Source organism: Rana temporaria, chromosome 4 (genome assembly GCF_905171775.1).
Source record: "Rana temporaria chromosome 4, aRanTem1.1, whole genome shotgun sequence".
Lineage (NCBI taxonomy): Eukaryota > Metazoa > Chordata > Amphibia > Anura > Ranidae > Rana > Rana temporaria.
This window is the reverse complement of record NC_053492.1, coordinates 333,683,732-333,708,602: the sequence shown is the minus strand read 5'-3', so window position 1 is coordinate 333,708,602 and position 24,871 is coordinate 333,683,732. Positions and strand designations below refer to the sequence as shown.

The 24,871-nt window shown below is 41.8% G+C and overlaps 1 protein-coding gene and 1 long non-coding RNA gene across 2 annotated transcripts; one reads left to right on the top strand and one right to left on the bottom strand.

Annotated features, from left to right (window-relative positions):
* Window positions 1-13,488: 13,488 nt before the first annotated feature.
* On the bottom strand, window positions 13,489-16,866 carry LOC120935411 (protein ANTAGONIST OF LIKE HETEROCHROMATIN PROTEIN 1-like). Its single transcript, XM_040347509.1, has 3 exons — window positions 16,590-16,866; window positions 15,836-15,937; window positions 13,489-14,453 (listed from the first exon to the last, which is right to left on the bottom strand). The coding sequence occupies exons 1-3, from the start codon at window positions 16,784-16,786 to the stop codon at window positions 13,937-13,939; spliced, it is 816 nt and encodes a 271-aa protein (XP_040203443.1). The 5' UTR covers window positions 16,787-16,866; the 3' UTR covers window positions 13,489-13,936.
* Window positions 14,388-14,897, top strand: LOC120935412. The gene is made up of 2 exons (XR_005748466.1): window positions 14,388-14,646; window positions 14,747-14,897. It is a non-coding gene; the product is annotated as an uncharacterized LOC120935412 (long non-coding RNA).
* Window positions 16,867-24,871: the final 8,005 nt, after the last annotated feature.

Below are 24,871 nucleotides of genomic sequence, written 5' to 3'. Positions count from 1 at the left end.
TGTACATGAGGAGGTCAGGAAGTGGTTAAAGCAATCGACTGAGCTGGCCAGAACCACCTCTGGAGGGAGTCTGTTCCACATTTTCACAGCTCTTACTGTGAAAAAACCTTTCCGTATTTGGAGGTGAAATCTCTTTTCCTCTAGACGTACATAATACATAATTTACTGGCCACTTCCTTTCCTGAATGGTACTAATTACTATGCTGCAGATTGTGAATGAGCAGGAAGCCTATATTCATTAATCTGTGCTGCTGAAGCTGCAAAGAAAGGGACTGATAAATCTATGTTCTCTGTCACTTCCCGCCGGGAAGGGGGGCGGTATGGGGCTCTGTGATTTCTAACAGCAGCCCTGGTCCTGGCAGTGGGTGGCCCAGACTGGAACAAAGAACTTTAGCCTGGCTCCCACTGTGGAGCCGGAAGGGCCTTCATCTTCCTGTTCAAAAAGGATGCCTGAGTGCCCTTCCAAGGTCTTTTGTTGTCTCTGGGTTGCCTTGATTGCCTAAAATCCCTTGGATTTGACTGGCGGAATCTAGAGGAACTGCCTCTGAATCTTTGCATACTTCTGTACCGGGGGAGCATACCAGACTTTCCTCCTGACAGCCTGGAGATAGCTTTATCCATTTTATCTCCGAATAGTGCTTACCCATCGAATGGGATCTTGCACCAATTTTGTTTGGAGGATAAGTCAGCGGTCCAGGATTTCAGCCACAAGGCCCTCTTCGCCGTTAGTGAGTGCAACATGGATCTTGCCGAGCTCCTAATTGTGTCAATGGCTGCTACCCCAATAAAATCTGCGTTCCCTACTCTGGTAAGGGATATAGTTTATTGAACCGGCCCAATGAAAGTTTTTTCAGTCTTTGACCATTCATTCTGAATGACTTGACTAATCTCACCCATCAACGGGAAGAGAACCTCCTTCCTTTTGAGGATTAGGAAGTAGCTCCTAGACTCTTGGGAGGCTCTTCTGCGTCTTGCCAGGCTATTGCACTTTTGACTGCCTGGATGAACGGCTTAACCAAGGAGAGACTGAGGCCAGAAGGTTCCGACTCCTCTGAAGAGTCCCCGAAGAGTCTTCAGGTGGTGAATCTCTAGCTGGTCGGCCTGACGGCGGCAAAAGTGTACTGACTGCTGAAGGACCAGGAAGATTAGGTTCTGTATCCTGAACCTGGGATATCTGCAGGGCTGGTTGAGCGGGGACCAAAAGCCACAAGCTCAGAAAAGGAGTCCTTCATTGTTCGCTTGAGCAGATCTACAGCATGCTGATTTTCTAGCTCGCGGTTGGACGCATAGTCCGTAAAACAGTCCTTACAGACCACTCTGTCTGGTAGTGGTGTAGCCCCACATGTCCAGCATTTCTTCTTTCTATAGGTCCTAGGAGAGGGGGACTGATCTCGTCCTCTGGATCTTGACCTCTCTGATCTATGACGTGAAGAATGGGACCTACGACCTGATGAACGGGACCGGTGGCGTGAAGAATAAGACCTACGGTCTGGGCTATCGTCATCACGGTGTCTTGAAGATTTTCTGGACCTCTTGGAGTGTGGGCAGACACGGAAACAAAAAAAGGAAGCGCTTCCTAAGTGCAATGTGTCAGATACTATGTTTAATCTCAAAAGAAATGCACCTACAATACACAATTACAAAACAGGCTCATCAGGGTCTCATGATGCGCGGTGCGATCCGGTCTCAGATCCATCTAGATCCACGGATCTGCAGGCAGGGAGATAAATCCATCCTGTGGCCACCCGAAAAACAGCCAGATTCAGCGTGGAGGCGCAGATGATGATGTTACCAGAGAGCGGGACCAGGGAGTGCACTCGAAGAAAGGTGAGACTAGAAACAACAGGTTATGCGATCTGAGACAAGCTCCTTCTACAGGCCTACTGGGATACTGCAGGTGATATGGTGTTTATATACTGCGGCCGCCCAGAGAACAGCAAACCACAGCACACCAGCAGCATATTAAGACATCTTATACACTATAACGAAGGTCTGATCATGAATGGACCAATGCTTGTTACATATAGTGAAATGACTAAATATAATTAAATAGCTGTCAAGAGAATAGGACCCCACACAAAAAAGCATAAAAACACATTGATAAAAACAGGAATCTCATAATTATACAGCATCACCAATAAAATACATATTTATATTTACGTATAAAAACAAAACTAAAAAACAATAAAAAGACTCTAAAATTGGGGGAATAAAAAACGGGGGTAATTCCTATACAAACATAAATCTACATCATATATGTAAAAAATATGTGTGTATATATATATATAAGTACAGACCAAAAGTTTGGACACACCTTCTCATTCAAAGAGTTTTCTTTATTTTCATGACTATGAAAATTGTAGATTCACACTGAAGGCATCAAACTTATGAATTAACACATGTGGAATTATACATAACAAAAAAGTGTGAAACAACTGAAAATATATTTAATATTGTAGGTTCTTCAAAGTAGCCACATTTTGCTTTGATTACTGCTTGGCATTCTCTTGATAAGCTTCAAGAGGTAGTCACCTGGCGCAGCACCCCATCACTCTCCTTCTTGGTCAAATAGCCCTTACACAGCCTGGAGGTGTGTTTGGGGTCATTGTCCTGTTGAAAAATAAATGATGGTCCAACTAAACGCAAACCGGATGGAATAGCATGCCACTGCAAGATGCTGTGGTAGCCATGCTGGTTCAGTATGCCTTCAATTTTGAATAAATCCCCAACAGTGTCACCAGCAAAGCACCCCCACACCATCACACCTCCTCCTCCATGCTTCACGGTGGGAACCAGGCATGTAGAGTTCATCCGTTCACCTTTTCTGCGTCGCACAAAGACACGGGGGTTGGAACCAAAGATCTCATCAGACCAAAGCACAGATTTCCACTGGTCTAATGTCCATTCCTTGTGTTCTTTAGCCCAAACAAGTCTCTTCTGCTTGTTGCCTTTCTTTAGCAGTGGTTTCCTAGCAGATATTCTACCATGAAGGCCTGATTCACACAGTCTCCTCTTAACAGTTCTATAGATGTGTCTGTTGCAAAAGGTGGCTACTTTGAAGAACCTAGAATATGAAATATATTTTGAATTGTTTCACACTTTTTTGTTATGTATAATTCCACATGTGTTAATTCATAGTTTTGATGCCTTCAGTGTGAATCTACAATTTTCATAGTCATGAAAATAAAGAAAACTCTTTGAATGAGAAGGTGTGTCCAAACTTTTGGTCTGTACTGTATATATATATATATATATATATATATATATATATATATATATACATATATATATACACACACACACACTATGGGGCTGATTTACCAAAGCCTTTACTCCATGACTCATGGAGTAAAAGCAGGAGTAGCAGCCATTTTGCCATTTACTAAAGAAATACGCTGCTAGTGCAGTGTATTTCCCTAGTTACTAATGTGCTCAGTGCGCCCAGGAGAGGGCGCATGGTGCGCCTGATAGACCTGGCGCACGGCACATTGAAATGTAAATATCGGGGGTTCGGGCGGGAGTTTATTAGGGGAGGGAGGGGGAGATGCAGGGGAAGTGAAGTGACATGTGTTTGAAAGTGTTTGGCGGGCCGAATTGAAAGTGAAAGTGTTTTTTGAAAACAGATCCCCGTACGCTTACACAGTGCGCCTGAACCTCGGGAGGTTCATTTGCATACTGGGCATGCGTAGAGAGAAATTTCGGAGCTTCCCGTGCGCCGTGTCAGTACGCCGTGAAAATCTTGGTAAATACCAAGCGGCGTACCCGTGATTGCGCTGCGTGACGCGGCGCACGGGAATCTCCGACCTGTTTTCCGCCTGCGCTGACCATGAAGGGGAACTCCGCGCCAAATTTCAAACTTGAAATCGGCGCGGGGTCCCCCTCCAGGGGTACATTAGGCTCTTAGGCTTGGTCCGGAACGTGAGGGGTTAAACCCGCGCCGATTCGGCGCGGGGTTTCCCCCCAGATCCAAACCAAGCCCTCATCCCAAGCACGCAGTCTGGCCGGACAGGAATGGGGGTGGGGACGAGCGAGCGCCCCCTCCTGAGCCGTACCAGACCGCATGCCCTCAACATGGGGGAGTGTGTGCTGTGGGGGAGGGGGGCACTGCCCCCCCACCCCACAGCACTCTTGTCCCCATGTCGATAGGGACAAGAGCCTCTTCCCGACAACCCTTGCCATTGGTTGTCGGGGTATGCGGGCGGGGGCTAATCGGAATCTGCGAGCCCCCTTTAATAAGGGGGCCCCCAGATGCCGGCCCCCCACCCTATGTGAATGAGTATGGGGTACATCGTACCTTTACCCATTCACATGGGGGGAAAATGTAAAGTAAAATAAAACCCCACACAATAAAATATTTTATTAATCAGCTCCGGAGCCCCCCCTTTCTTCTTTAGCTCTTTTAGAAGGGGGGGTTTCTTCTCTCCCGATCTTCTGCCGGGACCCTGGGCTTCAGTGATTTCTGCCGGGGGAGGGCGCCATCCCTCGGTCCTCTCCAGAGCCTTCCGCCGGGGGCCCCCACCCCATTTAAGCTCTTTTACATTAGGGGGGGCATCCGGACTTCGGCGAGTTCTGCCGGGGGATGGCGCCTATCCCCCGGTCTTTCCGGTGCCTTCCGCCAGGGTTCCGGTCTTCTTGGTCTTCTGCCGGGGGTGCGCCAACTCCCCGGTCTTTTCTCTGCTCCCTCTTCTGCCTGGCTCCCCCGCGGAGCCAGGGCTTTCTTCCTTCTTCTGCCTGGCTCCTCCGGGAGCACAGGGCTTGTCTGCGCTGTCTTCTCCCTTCTCTTCCATTGGATGTTGACACGACGAGGTTCCGCGCTGACATGCCGTGTGAGCGGCGGGCATAGACTTATATAGGGCAATGCCACCATGTGACCTCAACCCATGTGACATCACATTCCCTGGGAATGTGATGTCACATGGGTTGAGGTCACATGGTGGCGTTGCCCTATATAAGTCAATGCCCACCAATCACACGGCACTCCAGCGCGGGACCCTCCCCCATAGGCAGGAAGCCTCATGGTGAAGGGGGTCCCGGTGAAATACGGCGCTGAAGACGGGGGGGAAGGTGCACCCCCCGCATAACTCGACGAAGCCCGGGACCCTCCCCCATAGGCAGGAAGCCTCATGGTGAAGGGGGTCCCGGTGAAATACGGCGCTGAAGACGGGGGGGCAGGTGCACCCCCCCGCAGAACTCGATGAAGCCCGGGACCCTCCCCCATAGGCAGGAAGCCTCATGGTGAAGGGGGTCCCGGTGAAATACGGCGCTGAAGACGGGGGGGAAGGTGCACCCCCCGCATAACTCGACGAAGCCCGGGACCCTCCCCCATAGGCAGGAAGCCTCATGGTGAAGGGGGTCCCGGTGAAATACGGCGCTGAATACGGGGGGGCAGGTGCACCCCCCCGCAGAACTCGATGAAGCCCGGGACCCTCCCCCATAGGCAGGAAGCCTCATGGTGAAGGGGGTCCCGGTGAAATACGGCGCTGAAGACGGGGGGGGCAGGTGCACCCCCCCCCGCAGAACTCGACGAAGCCCGGGACCCTCCCCCATAGGCAGGAGCCTCATGGTGAAGGGGGTTCCGGCAGAAGACCCCCGGCTGACTAATAAATTAATTTATTAATGTGTGTGGTGTTTTATTTATTTACATTTTTTTTCCCAGGTGAATGGGTAGGGGTACAATGTACCCCATACTCATTCACATAGGGTGGGGGGGCCGGAATCTGGGGGCCACCTTATTAAAGGGGCCTGTCAGATTCTGATAAGCCGCCCGCCCGCATACCCCGACAACCAACGGCCAGGGTTGTCGGGAAGAGGCTCTTGTCCCTATCGACATGGGGACAAGAGTGCTTTGGGGTGGGGGGGCAGTACCCCCTCCCCCACAGCACACACTCCCCCATGTTGAGGGCATGCGGTCTGGTACGGCTCAGGAGGGGGGGGGCGCTCGCTCGTCCCCACCCCCATTCCTGTCCGGCCAGACTGCTTCCTGGGATAAGGGCTTGGTCTGGATCTTGGGGGGGGACCTCACGCTGGTTTTCGGCGCGGGTTTAACCCCTTATGTTCCAGACCAAGTCTAAGAGCCTGGTATGCACCTGGAGGGGAACCCACATTTATTTATTTTTTTGGTCTGAAGTTCCCCTTCATGAACAGCGATCTGTCATTTATCCATGTCAGTCCCGCACCCCCTTCAGTTAGAACACACCCAGGGAACATATTTAACCCCTCCCTCGCACCTAGTGTTAACCCCTTCCCTGCCAGTGGCATTTTTTTAGTAAGCAATGCATTTTTAGAGCACTGATCGCTAGAAAAATGCCAATGGTTCCAAAAAAGTGTCCGATGTGTCCGCCATAATGTCGCAGTACCGTTAAAAATCGCTGATCGCCGCAATAACTAGTTAAAAATAAAAAATAAATAAAAATGCCATATTTTGTAGACGCTATAACTTTTGCCAAAACCAATCAATAAACGCTATTTGCGATTTTTTGGAACCAAAAAGATGTAGAATATGTATCGGCCTAAAGTGAGGGATTTTTTTAATTTTTAGAATATATATTTTTGGGGATATTTATTATAGCAAAAAGTCAAAATTATTATTTTTTTAATAAAAATTGACGCTCTATTTTTGGTTAGAGCTCTAAAAAATATAAAACCGCAGAGGTGATCAAATACCACCAAAATAAAGCTCTCTTTGTGGGGAAAAAAAAAAGGTTGCCAATTTTGTTTGGGAGCCATGTCGCACGACTGCGCAATTGTCAGTTAAAGCGACGCCGTGCCGAATCACAAAAACTGGCCCGGTCATTGACCAGCAATATGGTCCGGGGCTCAAGTGGTTAAAAATTAACAAAACACTAAAGTTAGCCCAATTGTTGGTGATAATGTGAAAGATGATGTTACACCGAGTAAATAGATACCTTACATGTCACGCTTTACTATTGAAAACACTCCTGGAATGGGGCCAAAATTCAGTACTTGAAATTCCCCATAGGCAACCTTTTTTTTTTTTTCAGGTTACCAGTTTATAGTTACAAATAAGGTCTAGTGCTAAAAGTATTGCTCTCGCTCTAACGCACGCGTCAATACCTCACATGTGTGGTTTGAACAATGTTTATATATGTGGGCGGGACTTGTGTAAATCCCGCCCACATATGTAAACACCGTTCAAACCACACATGTGAGGTATTGACGCGTGCGTAAGAGCGAGAGTAATACTTTTAGCACTAGACTTTCTCTGTAGCTATAAACTGGTAACCTGAAAAAAAAAAAAAGGTTGCCTATGGGGAATTTCAAGTACTGAATTTTGGCCCCATTCCAGGAGTGTTTTCAAAAGTAAAGCGTGACATGTAAGGTATCTATTTACTCGGTGTAACATCATCTTTCACATTATCACCAACAATTGGGCTAACTTTAGTGTTTTGTTAATTTTTAACCACTTGAGCCCCGCGCCATATTGCTGGTCAATGACTGGGCCAGTTTTTGTGATTCGGCACGGCGTCGCTTTAACTGACAATTGCGCAGTCGTGCGACGTGGCTCCCAAACAAAATTGGCAACCTTTTTTTTCCCACAAATAGATTATTAAATGTGCGTGTTCACTTCTGTCTTTAAGGACAGGGGCATTTTAATTATTATTCTTTCGTTTTGTTACGTAATAATTAACTAACACCTCCCCTTCAGGCTGGAAAGCATCAGATCAGGGACAAAAAAAAAAAAAGCTCTCATGCCATTGCAGCTTTGTTCCTACATGTGTGATGAACTGAGTCTGCTCAGACACTTAGAAAAAAAATATCCTTTCTTTTTAAAAGGTGAAAATCACTTGGATGGTCATAGAAGCATGGTTGGGTTAATACCAGGTGTAAGTAATTACAAGCTCACCCAAACTAGAGACTGCAATTTGTTCATGTGATTTAAATTGCTTCATTACTAGCACTGTTATAAAAAGCATGGATCGATCATTCCTCAGCTGCCCTCAGAAGGGGCAGGCTGGCAGAAATGCTGTTGCTAAACACAAATGTGGTTTGTTGCATGTTTTTTTTTATTTTGCCAATGGTTTTTGTTTATTTTTAAATGATGTTCACTTTGATGTATTTGTCTCTGTGGCCTTATTTTATGAAAAATGTGTGAAGATGTTGCGACGTTAAACCTATGTTTATTTAGATTTTTGAAATGTATTTTTGTGTGTGTTTGTTTGTTTGTCTTTTTTTGCTTTCCTTGTTTTGTTGACCAATAAAAATTACTTAAAAATGTTGAAGTTTGTCTTTTGTTACTTTTTCATGCTACACATTTTGACAGCTGCAGCTGAAATCTGTTTGGGCCTAACAAATTATGTGTGATTTTTGTCTAAGCTTCTTTCCTGGTGTGTAGGCATGAAATGTTTGCCATGTTTAATCTCGAGGAAATTAAAGACAAACTGGTGAGTATTTTCTTTTTTTTCTGCAGTGGTCCTCAGCCCTCAAAAGTACCCCCGACAGGACATGTTTTGTGGATTTCTCTTATCAAGAATTGCTGTCCAGACTGTCTTTTAAAGCACATGTGCAAGATGAAGGAAAACCTGCAAACATGGCCTGTGGGGGGGGGGGTTGCTATTGGTGGTCAGGCTTGAAGTGCTGATTTACAGCACTGTGCTTAAATCTAGCGCAAGACAATCCTATTCTAATTGTGGGTGTTTGATGGAAGCCAAGTGAGTGTTAGAACCCCTGCTTGTGTTTTTTTTGGGGTTGAGCTTTGTGTCCCTTTTCTTAAAATTGGCTTCACTTTCTGTCACACAGCTGAACAGGAAGTGAGGTTAAAACCCTACCAGTGTCTTTTCTTGGGGACACAGGTCAATCTAACTAGTGTCCCCATTAAGCAAATTGCACTCCAGCACTGCTGTGTACACCCCAAATCATGGGTCTTCAAACTACGGCCCTCCAGTTCAGGAACTACAATTCCCATCATGCCTAGTCATGTCTGTGAATGTCAGTGCATTACAAGGCCTCATGGGATGTGTAGTTCTACAACAGCTGGAGGGCCGTAGTTTGAGGATCCCTGCCCCAAATTATTATTTAGTTTGGGGTTTAGTAAAGGCAAAGCCACTCTGCAAGTACAAGCATAGTTGCTGAAAATCAGAGAGGAAGCACTGATGGTTTTAACATCCAATCCTGTAGAAGCAAAGTTGTTTTGTTTTCTTCCTTGCTTTGCACTTGTAGTGCAAAGTGGATTTGCCTTTAGTAAATGGACCCCAAAGTCCAAGATCCCTAATAATTTGGGGTGTACACAGCAAAATGCTAGAGTGCAATTTACATAATGGGAAACTATTTAGCTTGATCTCTGTGTCCCCAAGAAAAGATATTAGTAAGGTTTTACCCTCACTTCCTGTTTGGCTATGTGACAGGAAGTGAATGAATTTGAATTAGAAAGGGTGAAGACACCTCACAAATGTTGTCACTATCAGGGGTGCAGACATCCCCCAAAAAATGAGCAGATAATACTTATTTGCAAATTACTAATTTTTAAGTTAACATTGGGTGGTGTTTTTGGGGTGCTCTAACACACACAATCATACATATTAGCAACGCTGTATCCTGGCCTATTGGCATGGTTATATTTTCTTAGGCCTCTCAATAAAACTCTATGAAATTTGTGCTTAAACTAGAATACACCACACCCCGAATAGAAGATGCTTTACAGAGCCTGTCGGGGGCAAAGTGGTTCAGTGTGCTGGATTTAAAAAGTGGGTACTACCAGATCCCCATTGTCGGAACATTTGGGGGTTCAAAGAATACATATAAAGATCGCACATAATATATGTTTCATAAGTGTTCCATATACATGGATATGATGAACTGAAGCACAGCCATTTGTCCCTGTTAGAGTTTAAACATAGGTTCTCAGGCATGAATAGACACTGTTTTTAGGTTGTAAAGAGCCTGCCTGTGCTATCTCCCTAGTCATATCTCCTGGGGTTTGACACTTATAAGATAAGAGAATGAAAAGCCTGGCACAGCATGACACTAACACAGTGTGGTCTCTGTATTATGAGAGATAAGGGGGGCTTATTCACAAATCCTGGTGGAATAATATACTGTATCTTAAATAGTATTGTGTCTTTATAATGCCATAACAATGTAGTTATGGCAGTATAATGTAGTTCATCTCGTTAAGCACATATACACACAAATGTGAGATCACTGGGCATTGAGGATCTAGATCTGGGAAGCAAAATGTTCTCCTGTAGAGAATAACTTCAAAGGTTTTCACTGGTCTAAGAATTAAACAGATGTATGAGCTAATGATATGTAAACATACACATTTCACTAAGAACGCCAAGATGTCTGACAATTGTGTGACATATAGGACAATTTATGATGGTGCTACACCAGATAAAGTTAGAGAGGTCATAAGTCATGATTAACTCTGCTTGACCTCATCATTAGGAATAATTCCTTATACGCTACTGCCCCCTACAGGTTAATATCGGCATTGGTTCAATATAGTCACATCAAAACATAGCATCATGTGACCTCGCCAGTCATGTGATAGTGATGTGACACACCCAGTTCTTTGAGAGAGATAAAAAGTGATTACACCAGACAGGAAGGGATCTCTGATGGGAAGAAGCTTGATGGGAGAGAGATGGCTGATCTCTGGAAGCTGGTCTGATCTCTGAAGGAAACTGGAAGACAGAGATTGACCGCAGACATGTAGCAAAGGTTCAAAGAGAGTCTTTCATTAGGACTCTCCCTTCTCAAGCAGAACTCTTAATTACTGGTAATGTATAATCTTGATTATTTACCTTTTTGGTAATTTGGAGATTTTCACATACACACACAACTAAAACCATGTAAATATACTTGGCAAATATAATTTGGGAGTTGGTTATGTCTACCTGCAGCATGAGATAATTGTATCCCAAATATTAAAGACATACGCATTACGTTCTTCTTTGAAAAGCTAAGTGCCAATGATGGTAAATTGGTTTTAGAGTGAGGGCGTATGTGAAGATATATCCTAGCCAAATTTAACAAAAGCTTGTGTACATCATAACATTTGTTATGTACACAGATTTAAGTAGCAGTAGCAAGAGATCTGTTTGTTATTGAGAAGAGATAATTCAATGTCAAGGTTATGTCACTAAGAGCTAGGAATATGCCTTGTCATATAATGTAAATACCATCGCTTATTTCTGATTATAGAAGCATATCATTTATTTGTTGTAATACGAATTGTATCTGATTTTTTGCACTGTACCTTTAGTTAATAAATATATATATTTTAAATATTCATTTGTATTGCTTGTCCTCAAAATAGCACGGATAAAAGAATTTTAGATATCTTGTATTGTAGGAAAATTGTATTTCTCCCAAAGCACAGATATACATATTTTCATAATACAATAATATTTTATAGTTCAGAATAAATATTCTGATGGTATATGTAGGCTCTATGCCGAGATACGTCAATGGTTCTGACATATATGGGGGCTCGTCCGGGATCTGTCAACGTTTGAGACAAGTAATATAATTGTGCAAAATTATATATATTTTTGTCATTATTCATTTTTAAATTTTTTTGAAAAAAAAATTTAAATATGAAATTTTAAAAATTAATATTTGGATTGCCATTGTTAGATTCAATATTGAAAAAGACAAAGACTAAAGTTATTTTTAGTGCAGTCAGTCCTGCTGATGCAGAGAATGAAATTGGTCTGCATCACAGACAGTTTGCAAAATATCAGGTAATGTCTTCTATCAGAGGAGTATGGTTAATGAAGACAGAGCTTGGTCCCTATAAGTCAGCCGACGCTGCAGTAAGGACAATGGGTACTATCAAATTTAAGCCCAAAGTACCACAGAACTTTTAAAAGTTCTCAAGAAAGCCCAGGCTGTTGTAAGAAGCCCAGATTTTGAAGCCATGAATTTTCCCAACTGTTTGGTAAGGCTTTGCCAAAAAAAATAAAAAATTATTATGGCCAGGGATTATTACCCTAAGGCCCCTTTCACATTGAGGAGTTTTTGAGGCGTTTTTGCGCTAATTTTCCCGCTATAAAAACGTTAAAAAAACACCTCCCATGTATCTCAATGTAACCTTTCACACTGAGGAGTTTTGCTGGCTGGGCGTTGAAAAAAGTCTGACAAACAGCATTTTTGAAGCTTCTTTTGGGCGCAGAAAATAGCACTGTAAAAACGCCTATCCCCATAGAAATGAATGGGTACCGCTTTAAAACCGCAGTAATAGCGCTGTAATACCGCTCATAACCTGTGTGGAGGTCACATGATCGCACTAGAGTGAAGTATGCTGGGATACCAGGAAATCCGATTGAGAAGAGGAGAGGAGAAACAGAAAGTGTCATCATGCAGGAAAGCAGCAGTAGACAAATGCAGCCAACATCTGCAGAAGTGAGAGAAGAAAGAGGCTCTGAACCAGAGGAATTTATAGAATCCATGAGAAATCACCCTGAACTATGGGACAAGAAGCATGAATGGTATTCCAACCGTTTAAAAAAAAGGGCAGCTTGGAATGCTGTGGCCCTAGTCCACATTCATAATTGGGCTAACTTGGGCAAAAAAGATAAACAGGCAAAAAGTAAGTACACACCCTCATGTAATCTCTAGTGTAATCATAATCCCACTTTTTCTCTTCCTAATCCCACTTTTTCTCTTCCCAATCCCACTTTTTCTCTTCCTAATCCCACTTTTTCTAGTCCTAATCCCACTTTTTCTCTTCCTAATCCCACCTTTTCTAATCCTAATCCCACTTTTTCTAGTCCTAATCCCACTTTTTCTAGTCCTAATCCCACTTTTTCTCTTCCCAATCCCACTTTTTCTCTTCCTAATCCCACTTTTTCTAGTCCTAATCCCACTTTTTCTAGTCCTTTTACTACTCGTAGAAGTGGATCTCTGACGATTCTAAGTGAGATTATGACTATTTGAAGTGGGATTATGACTATTTCAAGTGGGATTATGACTATTTCAAGTGGGATTATGACTATTTCAAGTGGGATTATGACTATTTCAAGTGGGATTATGACTATGGGGGTGGGATTATGACTATTTCAAGTGGGATTATGACTATTTCAAGTGGGATTATGACTATGGGGGTGGGATTATGACTATTTCAAGTGGGATTATGACTATTTCAAGTGGGATTATGACTATTTCAAGTGGGATTATGACTATGGGGGTGGGATTATGACTATTTCAAGTGGGATTATGACTATTTCAAGTGGGATTATGACTATGGGGGTGGAATTATGACTATTTCAAGTGGGATTATGACTACTATAATAGTCAAAATCCTCTATCTAATACTCCTAATTATATGAAGAATAGTCATATTTACTAATAGTATTCTTAAACGAAGTTCTAGAAGTCCTAATCCCACTTATAATAGTCCAAGTCACATCCCTATTAGTCCCATACTTCTAAACCTAGTGTTTAATGTTTATACATATATAATGGAGTAATTCTAAAAAATAATATACCAAAATGTTCGAGAGTGAATTTATAAAGACGCCAGTATTGCATTGATAAATTTAATAACACACTAGAATATCACATATATCTTAAGCTTTTAATGAAAGTATTAATGTCAACTATAGTGAAGCTGGTCAATTTAAACTTTAAATCATATCTTCCTGCCAACTCACTGCCCCGGCAGGACTCATAAAGTAGTCCGCAAATTCATCCCTAATTAAGAAACCCACTCTTGGACCACGAACATGAATAAAATCTGCAGGTTCCATATTGTTTGCCAATGTATCCTCAAAATTTACTCCATCTCTCTCTCGTACTAAATTATGTAGCACACATGCAGCCTTTACTACCTTTGCTGCATTCTCTATTTTGAGATTAATTGGTTTGAGAAAGATTTGCCATTTGTTTGATAGTATACCAAAAGCACATTCTACCAGTCTACGTGCCCGACACAGCCTATAATTAAATATCCTTTTTCGTGTATCAAGATTTCTCAATCTAGATGTTCGTGAATAGCAAATGCATCATCGGCTACAAAAACAAATGGCATATCTGGTCCTTCTGTGCCGGGCAGGGGTTGGTTGTCAGGCAAATCTAGTTCATTAGATGCCAGTTTTTTTCCAAATTTACTATGCTTGAAAACACCAGAGTCTGCACTGCTTCCGAAAGCTCCAATATCAACATAAATAAATTTATAGTCTGCATCGACCACAGCCAATAGAACTATGGAAAAAAACTTTTTATAATTAAAAAATTGACTTCCACTATGGCATGGTTTTATTAACCTAATATGTTTTCCGTCAATAGCTCCTAAACAGTTTGGAAAGTTCGTTTTCATCCAAAAACGCTGGGCAATATCTTCCCATTTTTCTTTGCTTGGAATTGGCATGAATCTACATTTCAGGGTCCATATTGCAACACATGTTTGCTTCACAATTTCACTTATAGTTGAGATTCCAATTCGAAATTCATATTGCAGTGATGAATAACTATTCCCTGTGGCAAGATATCTGTAAAAATAAAATTATATTATTTATTTACAGTGAAAACCATCAAATCGCGATGGAAAACATTAAGGGATAATTATAGACGTGAACATCTCCGTCAAGAAAATGTGCGTAGTGGATCGGGAGCTAAAGTTTCCCGGACATACTGCCATTATGCTGAGCTACAATTCTTGAAGCCAGTCATGCAGCAGAGACCGTAAGTATACTTAAAACTTTCTCAAAAATGTTATTATTAACTAAAGTAATAAAATTACCGTGTAGCATAGTATAACCTTCTTTAATTTCCATTTGGGCAGAACTGAAAGCAATTTCAGCTCAGACAACACTGAGGACGAGGAGCAAGACCATGAACCCGGGACTAGTGAGACCAATGAACCGCAGGATTTTGAGAATGAAGATCTACAGGACACTGTACAGCCACCCAAAAAGAGGGGAACGTACAGAAAAGAAACTACTAAAGAACAAAATGTCGAATTCATAGAAGTAGTAAAACATCTCATTTCCGCACAAAAAAGCGAAAGCAGTGAAATGCTCATCTTTTTTAAAAGCCTCATGCCACAGGTGGACAAAGTGGATCCCTCCCTACTGTGTGATCTACGAGTGGACATAATTAGACTTGTGCAAAATTATCAACATAAAACCGCGGACCTGTCCACAGCTGCTCGCCCCCCGACCCTTGGAAGTCAACCAGCATACCATGGAGGATATGGGCACCAGAATCCAGAAACTTCGTATAGTATTCCAATATCATATCAGCCACACTTTAATCCAAACTTTATGCAAAACACCCCACAATATAATTTAAGGCCACAAACCGGACACTATGATTTCCCCCAACAATATTCTCAGATGCACCATCCTCCTCCTCCTCCTCCTCCTCCTCCTCGTCCATCTATTTCGCAAGAGGAATCCCTCCTGCAGCAACTATATTACCAAGAGCCGTAAATTGGGTTGATAATTGTCGTAAAGTGATATTTTTTATGTTTTTTTGTCTACATTTTAGACATTTGTCAATTTTCGTAAAAATGAGGTGTAATGTAATGATTACCTTCAATATTTTCTGTTTAAAAATACATATATATTGATGTGTTTTTGATATGTTTCTTTTTGACAAAAAAAGATAATAACTATGTACCAAAAATCTGGGTACATTTGTAAGTTGTTACAAATAGCCAACAAGGTTTTTAATTTGGGTGAATTTAAACCCGAAAATGACTTGATATAGATGCATTTATTTTCTAAATGTTGACATTTAGTATTTTGAAGAATAAAAATATTGACAAATGTTCAATTACCGTAAATAAATCTTTGTGTTCCAAAAAACTGATTTTGTTATAGTATTCTGCAATGTTACGAAAAAAAAATAAAAGCAAATATCCAATTACCGTAACGTTATAAGTAAGCGTTCGCATGGTGAGATTGCATCCCTGCAATTAGTATCCTGTCTTGACAAGAATGGTGTCAGAAGATCAAGAAGAAAGTCAAATCTTAAAAAAAAAAAGTGTGGTTAAAATTGTAGAGTGTGAGAAGTGTGATTAGGGTAAGCTTCGGAGTTTGTGACTATAGGAAGGGGATTTACGAGTATTCAAAGTGTGTTTTGTTAACAAAAATTAGATTAGAAGTATTAGAAACGGAATTATGTTTTCTATCGATCCTAATCAATAACCCTAACCCTAATCCCGCTAATTAATGATATTAATCAATAACCCTAACCCTAATCCCGCTAATTAATGATATTAATCAATAACCCTAACCCTAATCCCGCTAATTAAATAGACAAATCAATAACCCTAACCCTAATCCCGCTAATTAATGATATTAATCAATAACCCTAACCCTAATCCCGCTAATTAATGATATTAATCAATAACCCTAACCCTAATCCCGCTAATTAAATAGACAAATCAATAACCCTAACCCTAATCCCGCTAATTAATGATATTAATCAATAACCCTAACCCTAATCCCGCTAATTAGAGTTTAAGGTTTAGGCATAATGATTTGAAACAAGTGGCAGTAGGATTATGTTTCATGAGTTGTGTTTTGGAGTAGGAGGGGTGGGATTAGGGTTTTTTAAGGCAAGAACTGGGATGATGGACTACAGGGTTTGGCTTTGACAAGTAGGATATTTTTACTTACGTTGAGATGCTCATCCGAGTATAATTTCTGAATTTATCAGGGTGCTCTCTCAGTTCACGATAAAGTAGTACAAATTGTCCTCTCTCAGAATGCATTTGGTGGATGGGATGAACCCAAAAACGACGTTGCGGTCTCTGTTGGAGAATACGTTGCCAAACATGTAACACAAACAACAAAAGCAGCTCATAATACTCCATCTTATCCTTGTACTCTTTCCTTTACGAAAATACAGGAAGTAGACAGGATATGATGTCAGGGGGTGGTGTTTCTTTTATAAAGCTGACTCTTGAAAAACTTGTTCAAAACGCTGTAATAATGTATGGGCGTTAGCGCTATTTTTACCGCAAACGCGGTAAAATCGCGGTAAAAACGCATTAATAACGCACATCGTTTTTACCGCGTTTTTGTAACTCCTCAATGTGAAAGGGGCCTAAAAATGGATTGGTTTGGTTAAACAGAACACCATCCTTTTTACGGTTCTACAGAACCAGAGCTTCAAAAATACATTTAAAAAGCCCGCTCAAATAATGGCTTAATAAGAGCAAGAACAAAATTGAAGCTCCTCTCAATTAAAAAGTTACACTCAGTTCTAAAAAAAACTAGAAAGTGAAACCTGGCTGAGATGTTCAAAAATTTAAATGTCTGTCTGTTTAAGCCCTGGTTCACACTGGGTACGATTTGGAACGATTTGAGATGCGATTTGACATGTCAAATCGCATCTCAAATCGGCGGCAATTGTCGGCAATGGCACTGTCCTAATCAGTGCGACGCCGCATCTGCGATTTCAAAAAGTAGTTCCTGTACTACTTTTTGCGATTTCGGGCCGCGATTTACATTAAATTGCGGCCGAAATCGCGGCAAAATTTTTAATTCGCAGCAGTGTGAACCTAGGCTAAAAGTTTTTTTTCCTTTCTCTGAAAGGAGTTTTTCACACCCTCCTTTGTGAAAAGGAGGGGGGGTGAAAAGAGCAGCCAAGACATGGCTTTGTAGAAACTGACAGGTTTAAGGAATGTCTGTGTGATACCAGTGGGGGGGCATTGCTCCTTGCTTATACAAACACACACTACTGACAAAGTGAAAAACAAAAAAAAAAACTGTTCCATGTCATTTCATTCCATAGAATATGTTTGTTTTATATTGTTTTCCTTACAGGTATTTTATAATAACAGGATACCATTAAAATGAATATTTCAAATAAATCCAAGCAATTCTTTTATTTCAGAAATATTTAAAATAAATCCAAGAATTTATTTTCTGAAAAATACATCAGCTAAAATTACTTATTTTATGCTGACTTGGTTAATATTTCAGCACTGCCCTGAAATCAAATTAAAATAAAAAGCCCAGTTGTATTTCAACTTAAAAGGGAATGAAGTAATTTATATTCCTGCAGGTATAATTAATATGCCCACGATCGATTACACATGGGTATCGATCTCCTTAAAAATATTTATATCCTATTGTGATTTTATAAAAATAATAATGAGGCCATACATGTGAACCTTCTCGGTTCTCTCACAATCAGTGAGTATAAGTGAGATCCATATTTAGATGGCACCTTCATACAGGCATCTCCGATTTTCCCCAATATGAGGGTCAGACAGGAGGATCATACTAAAGTGTATGTCCCCTGGATTATAATTGAGAGGTATGCTTGGAAGGTGATATTCTCAAATGCTCACATCCATACAGTGTATGCTGACTCTATTAAGCTTCGCAATTATACGTAATCCTACTGGGATTGTATGGTATTTTCCCCCCAGGTCAATGACCTGTGGAATATTTATGAGGTTCACATTTATGCCAGGAATATAATCACATTAGTAGAAATTATTAAAATAGTTGATCAATCCTAAAATAAATATTTAGGTATTCACACCCCTCAGGAAATAAATAAATAATCAGAATCATTTATTCCTGATAATCAACGACCCCATATATCATGTGTACATTGGCAACGATATATTACATCGCTTTGTTATGCACATAGATCTTGGTAAATACCACTGAGGTCCAGATTAAAATAAAACCCAAGTAGTTTCATAAATGAACATGAAGCCCTAATATAATCTTGGTTACTGCCAGATGCAGTAAACATATTAGTACCACAAAGGTCATTACTCAGACAGGTACTAATACATTTTATTATTACCCGGCCATGTATAAATAGGACGAAGATTTTAAAAGCACCCTGCTGCATTAAAATGTTTCGCAGTCAGGATGTACAAAGAAAAGATTTCAGTAAATCACACTCATGAAAGAAAAGTTTTCATAGCATTCAAGAAAATATGTGTATGAAAAGATTCCTGTGATGTGGTATAATAGACATACACATAGCCAGGATCCAATCTGATCCCAGTGAAAAGGTACCTTGTGTTTTAAATCAAACATTGTTGTCTTTCCCTAGCTGACTATGTTTCGCTAGTGGAGACCATTAAGAATTTAAAGGAAAGGAGCTTTGTAGGATCAGTGCACCGGATCTTATGATAATCCTATACTTGATATTCTTAAACCAAATGGTCATTGCGTTTATATGCTGATCAAAGACAGCTACATAAACGAGTATATATGTACAGCTAAGCTGTGCCATACATTGACCAATGCTTGATAAAAAAAATACAAAGCGCTAAGTTCTTCACCACACTAAATGATGCCCAATGATGGTGGAACATTCAGGTAAGTCCTGAAGACCCATACAAGCTGGCAATTAACGGTGGTAAGAAATAGTACAACTGAAACAGAATGTAACTTGGTCAGATGAATTCATGTTTTGAATGTGATTTTGTTTCTGTTTGTTATTTTACATAAGGCCAAGGCCTGATATACCTTCAAGAAAAAGTTTAACATAGGTGGATGATATTTTTGCTGAATAGCAAAATGTTTAAAAAGCGTATCCCAGAGTTCAGATATGTTCTTAACCAGTTGAGGGAGGCGGGTGTTTGAAATTTCATTTCAGGAAGACCAATGGTTTCGCTCCAAGGTTCATCTCCTGAGGCATACGGTTTGCAGCCTAAGTGTCAGAAACCAGGTACTTACCGAGACCGAGATGCAGAGGGTGGCTCACCTTTACGACCAAGCGCGCCCACCCCCTGAGGTTGAGACAGGAGGCAGAAGCACAAGGCGGTACCGGTGCCAGCGAAGAAGCGGTGCTTGCAGGTAGTAGCAGCAGATGTAGTAGCTTCTGTGGGACTGCAGCCGGAGACAGGAGATAACCGAAGACACGTCAGGGATGCAGGTACGGATCAAGTCCAGATGAAGACTAAGGAAGTTCCAAAACACAAGCCGAGGTTCAGGGGGCAGAGAAGGTAGCAGATCCAAGTCACAAGCCAAAGTCCAAGGGCAGGAGAAAGTACAAGTCCGGGTCACAAGCCAATAGGTCAGGTCAGGAGAGTTCAAGCAAGGTAGATGAGACAAGCCAAGTTCAAAAGTTTCAGGAGAGAGCTGAGTCAGGAAGCAATCCACAAGGTAAGGTTTCCAGGAAACAGGATACGGGTCAGAAGCTGACGATAAACCAGCAACCTGTCATCAGACAGGGGCTGGTTTAAATAGGGCGGTCAAGCCAGTGATTGGTCCCGAGCGGACCCGCGCCCGTGCACACGCTCGTGCACGCGCCCGGTCTGAAGTGTCCAGGGAATCGTTGAGAGGACAATCTGCCGCGCAGGCGCCCTGAACGGGGGTCCACGGAACTGGGACCCTGACACTAAGTCTCGCACCAGAAGAAAATGGAGACTGTGATGAGGTCAAGAGTATCTGCCAATATCAGTGAATTGAGGACATGTTTGGGTATGGTATGAAATATAAAATTGTATGCTTGTCATCCTAGTTTCCAACCAAGAATGCTGGAAGGTAATGTATAAGAAGAGACTTAAAAGGATCAAGAGAATGTAATGTAATAAAATTACATTGTGATATTTCTCTCTTGACTTACAGATCTCCAAATCTTATACGTCAGCATTAATGTTGATCCTGACATTCATGGCAGAATAATATCATCATTATAACGTTGATGATTTTTAGTTAATTAAAATATAGTTAACCAATCGCTATATCATATATATATATATATATATATATATATATATATATATATATATATATAGCATGTTTAGAAAATGTAAATCTTCATTAATAAGAATATGTATTCATACTGTCTATTTACTCAAATAGAAAATGATTGACAATCCAGACCAGACCGTTGATTGGTAAAGGTGAAGTGATCTACCAAAGACGCAACGATCGCATGGATGATGTTAATCCTTGGCATCCCACTCCGGAGGGCACCGTCGCCAAACCACACTCCAGACCAGATCATTGATTGGTAAAGACGAAGTCAACCACCAAAAGATACCGTGATCGTCTGGATGAAGTTAATCCGTGATGCCCAGTTCCGGATGGAACCTGCCGCCACATCGAATCCTTCATCAGGAGTCATGAAGCAAGATGCTCCAGGATTCGTATTGTCGGAAAGAACGATTTGTTGCAGAAGTCCCTTGTTTATTTGAATCCCAGAATATCCGTTGAAAGAAGGGATATTGAATCCCATTTACAGCTTGTAACACAAGAGCGGATTCACTGAAGAGTTTCTTCAATTGCTGGTTTACCGGTTTTGTTTTTATTACATTTGAAATGGGGGGGGGGGGTGACACCACCACTGCAACAGTTTATTTTGTTTTTATAAAGACTTGAACTCATCAAGGAAGATCCAAGTCATACAAGAACACTCTCTATCATATGGACGAAGAGAGGAACATTTTTAGTGTTTCATAAGTGTTCCATATACATGGATATGATGAAATGAAGCACAGCCATTTGTCCCTGTTAGAGTTTAAACATAGGTTCTCAGGCATGAATAGACACTGTTTTTAGGTTGTAAAGAGCCTGCCTGTGCTATCTCCCTAGTCATATCTCCTGGGGTTTGACACTTATAAGATAAGAGAATGAAAAGCCTGGCACAGCATGACACTAACACAGTGTGATCTCTGTATTATGAGAGATAAGGGGGGCTTATTCACAAATCCTGGTGGAATAATATACTGTATCTTAAATAGTATTGTGTCTTTATAATGCCATAACAATGTAGTTATGGCAGTATAATGTAGTTCATCTCGTTAAGCACATATACACACAAATGTGAGATCACTGGGCATTGAGGATCTAGATCTGGGAAGCAAAATGTTCTCCTGTAGAGAATAACTTCAAAGGTTTTCACTGGTCTAAGAATTAAACAGATGTATGAGCTAATGATATGTAAACATACACATTTCACTAAGAACGCCAAGATGTCTGACAATTGTGTGACATATAGGACAATTTATGATGGTGCTACACCAGATAAAGTTAGAGAGGTCATAAGTCATGATTAACTCTGCTTGACCTCATCATTAGGAATAATTCCTTATACGCTACTGCCCCCTACAGGTTAATATCGGCATTGGTTCAATATAGTCACATCAAAACATAGCATCATGTGACCTCGCCAGCCATGTGAAATTGATGTGACACACCCAGTTCTTTGAGAGAGATAAAAAGTGATTACACCAGACAGGAAGGGATCTCTGATGGGAAGAAGCTTGATGGGAGAGAGATGGCTGATCTCTGGAGGCTGGTCTGATCTCAGAAGGAAACTGGAAGACAGAGATTGACCGCAGACATGTAGCAAAGGTTCAAAGAGAGTCTTTCATTAGGACTCTCCCTTCTCAAGCAAAACTCTTAATTACCGGTAATGTATAATCTTGATTATTTGCCTTTTTGGTAATTTGGAGATTTTCACATACACACACAACTAAAACCATGTAAATATACTTGGCAAATATAATTTGGGAGTTGGTTATGTCTACCTGCTGCATGAGATAATTGTATCCCAAATATTAAAGACATACGCATTACGTTCGTCTTTGAAAAGCAAAGTGCCAATGATGGTAAATTGGTTTTAGAGTGAGGGCGTATGTGAAGATATATCCTAGCCAAATTTAACAAAAGCTTGTGTACAGCATAACATTTGTTATGTACACAGATTTAAGTAGCAGTAGCAAGAGATCTGTTTGTTATTGAGAAGAGATAATTCAATGTCAAGGTTATGTCACTAAGAGCTAGGAATATGCCTTGTCATATAATGTAAATACCATCGCTTATTTCTGATTATAGAAGCATATCATTTATTTGTTGTAATACGAATTGTATCTGATTTTAATTTTGCACTGTACCTTTAGTTAATAAATATATATATTTTAAATATTCATTTGTATTGCTTGTCCTCAAAATAGCACGGATAAAAGAATTTTAGATATCTTGTATTGTAGGAAAATTGTATTTCTCCCAAAGCACAGATATACATATTTTCATAATACAATAATATTTTATAGTTCAGAATAAATATTCTGACGGTATATGTAGGCTCTATGCCGAGATACGTCAATGGTTCTGACACCATGCACCCTGAAGATAGGGAGAAGACCGCTTTCATTACTCCTGTAGGATTCTTTGAATTCAATCGCATGCCACAAGGTCTGTCTGGAGCCCCAGCCACTTTCCAGAGGTTGATGGAGAAGACTGTAGGTGACATGAACCTGATTGAAGTGCTGGTATATTTGGATGACGTCATAGTGTTTGGCAGAACATTGGAGGGGCACGAAGAGCGCCTGGAGAAAGTCTTGAGGAGACTCCATGATGAAGGCCTGAAGCTCTCCATGGAGAAGTGCCAATTCTATCAACCTTCAGTGAGTTACCTGGGCCACATTGTGTCCGCCGAAGGAGTGGCCACAGACCCTCAGAAGCTGGAAGCTGTCACCTCTTGGCCCAGACCCACGAATGTGAATGAGCTTAGGTCATTTTTAGGGTTCTGTTCATACTACCGTAGGTTCTTAGAAGGGTTTGCCAAGATAGCTCATCCACTCACTGAGCTGTTGAAGAACCAAGAGGAAGCTGGTTTAGACTCGGACACACCTGGAAAACCAAAAGAGGGACCTAGGAAGAAGAGTCCATCGAAGACCAGTGGACTCAGCAATGCGAAGAGACCTTTAGACAGCTGAAGTGGAGCCTTACCACTGCCCCGGTCTTGGCCTATGCAGACCCTACCAGACCCTACGAACTGCACGTGGATGCCAGCCGAGATGGACTGGGTGGAGTGCTTTATCAGGAGTACGACAGACATTTACAACCTATTGCTTATGTGAGCCGGAGTCTGACACCTGCTGAGAGGAATTACCCAACTCACAAGCTTGAGTTTCTGGCCTTGAAGTGGGCGGTAGTAGACTATCTATATGGCGCCGAGTTCGTGATTAAGACGGACAACAATCCTCTCACATACTTGCTCACTACAGCAAAATTGGACGCCACAGGCCATAGATGGTTGGCTGCCCTCTCTGCATTTACTTTCAGCCTGAAATATCGACCAGGAGTTGGAAATCGAGACGCTGATGCACTGTCCAGAAGGCCCCACTGTTCCCAGGACCACTCAGGAGGATGGACCCAGCTTACCCCTGAGAGTGAGAGCCCTTTGTGAGGGGGCGGAACAACAAGTGAAAGGTGGAGCCAGGGCTGAAGAAGTCGGAGTGTCCGCTGCGGGGGTGCCTAAGTGCTATTGTAATGTCACTCAAATTGTGGAGGAGGGTCTACCTAAGCTATCTAGGAAGGACCTCGGGAGAGACCAACAGGAAGACCCCCTTTGTGGCCTGGTATTGAAGGCTTTGGAGAGCCAACACCCTGATCTACTTCTCCAGAGCGCTCAGAAGGAAGCTTGCCTGCTTCGCAAAGAGTGGGATCGGTTGCAGCTGCAGCAAGGGGTGGTCTACAGAAGGGGCCCCTCTGAAGATTCTGAAGAGAAGTGGCAGTTGTTTTTGCCAGAGAAGCATAGAGAGAAAGTATTAATTGCCCTGCATGATCACCATGGCCACCTGGGATCAGAAAGGACTCTCCAACTGGTGAGGGACAGGTTCTATTGGCCATACTTGAGGACTGAAGTGGAGAGCTACTGTCATTCCTGTCTCAGGTGCATACAAAGGAAGACCTTACCCCAGAGAGCCACCCCAATGGGCCATTTAGAGAGTCAAGGGCCAATGGATCTAGTATGCATAGATTTCCTATGTTTGGAATCTGACCTGAGTGGGCAAGGAAACATCCTGGTAGTCACTGATCACTTCACCCGATACGCTCAGGCATTTCCCACCAGGGATCAGCAGGCATCTACAGTGGCGAAGACCTTAGTGGAAAAATTCTTCATTCACTATGTCTTGCCTCATCCACTCAGATCAGGGAGGAGACTTCGAGAGTACCCTTATTAGACG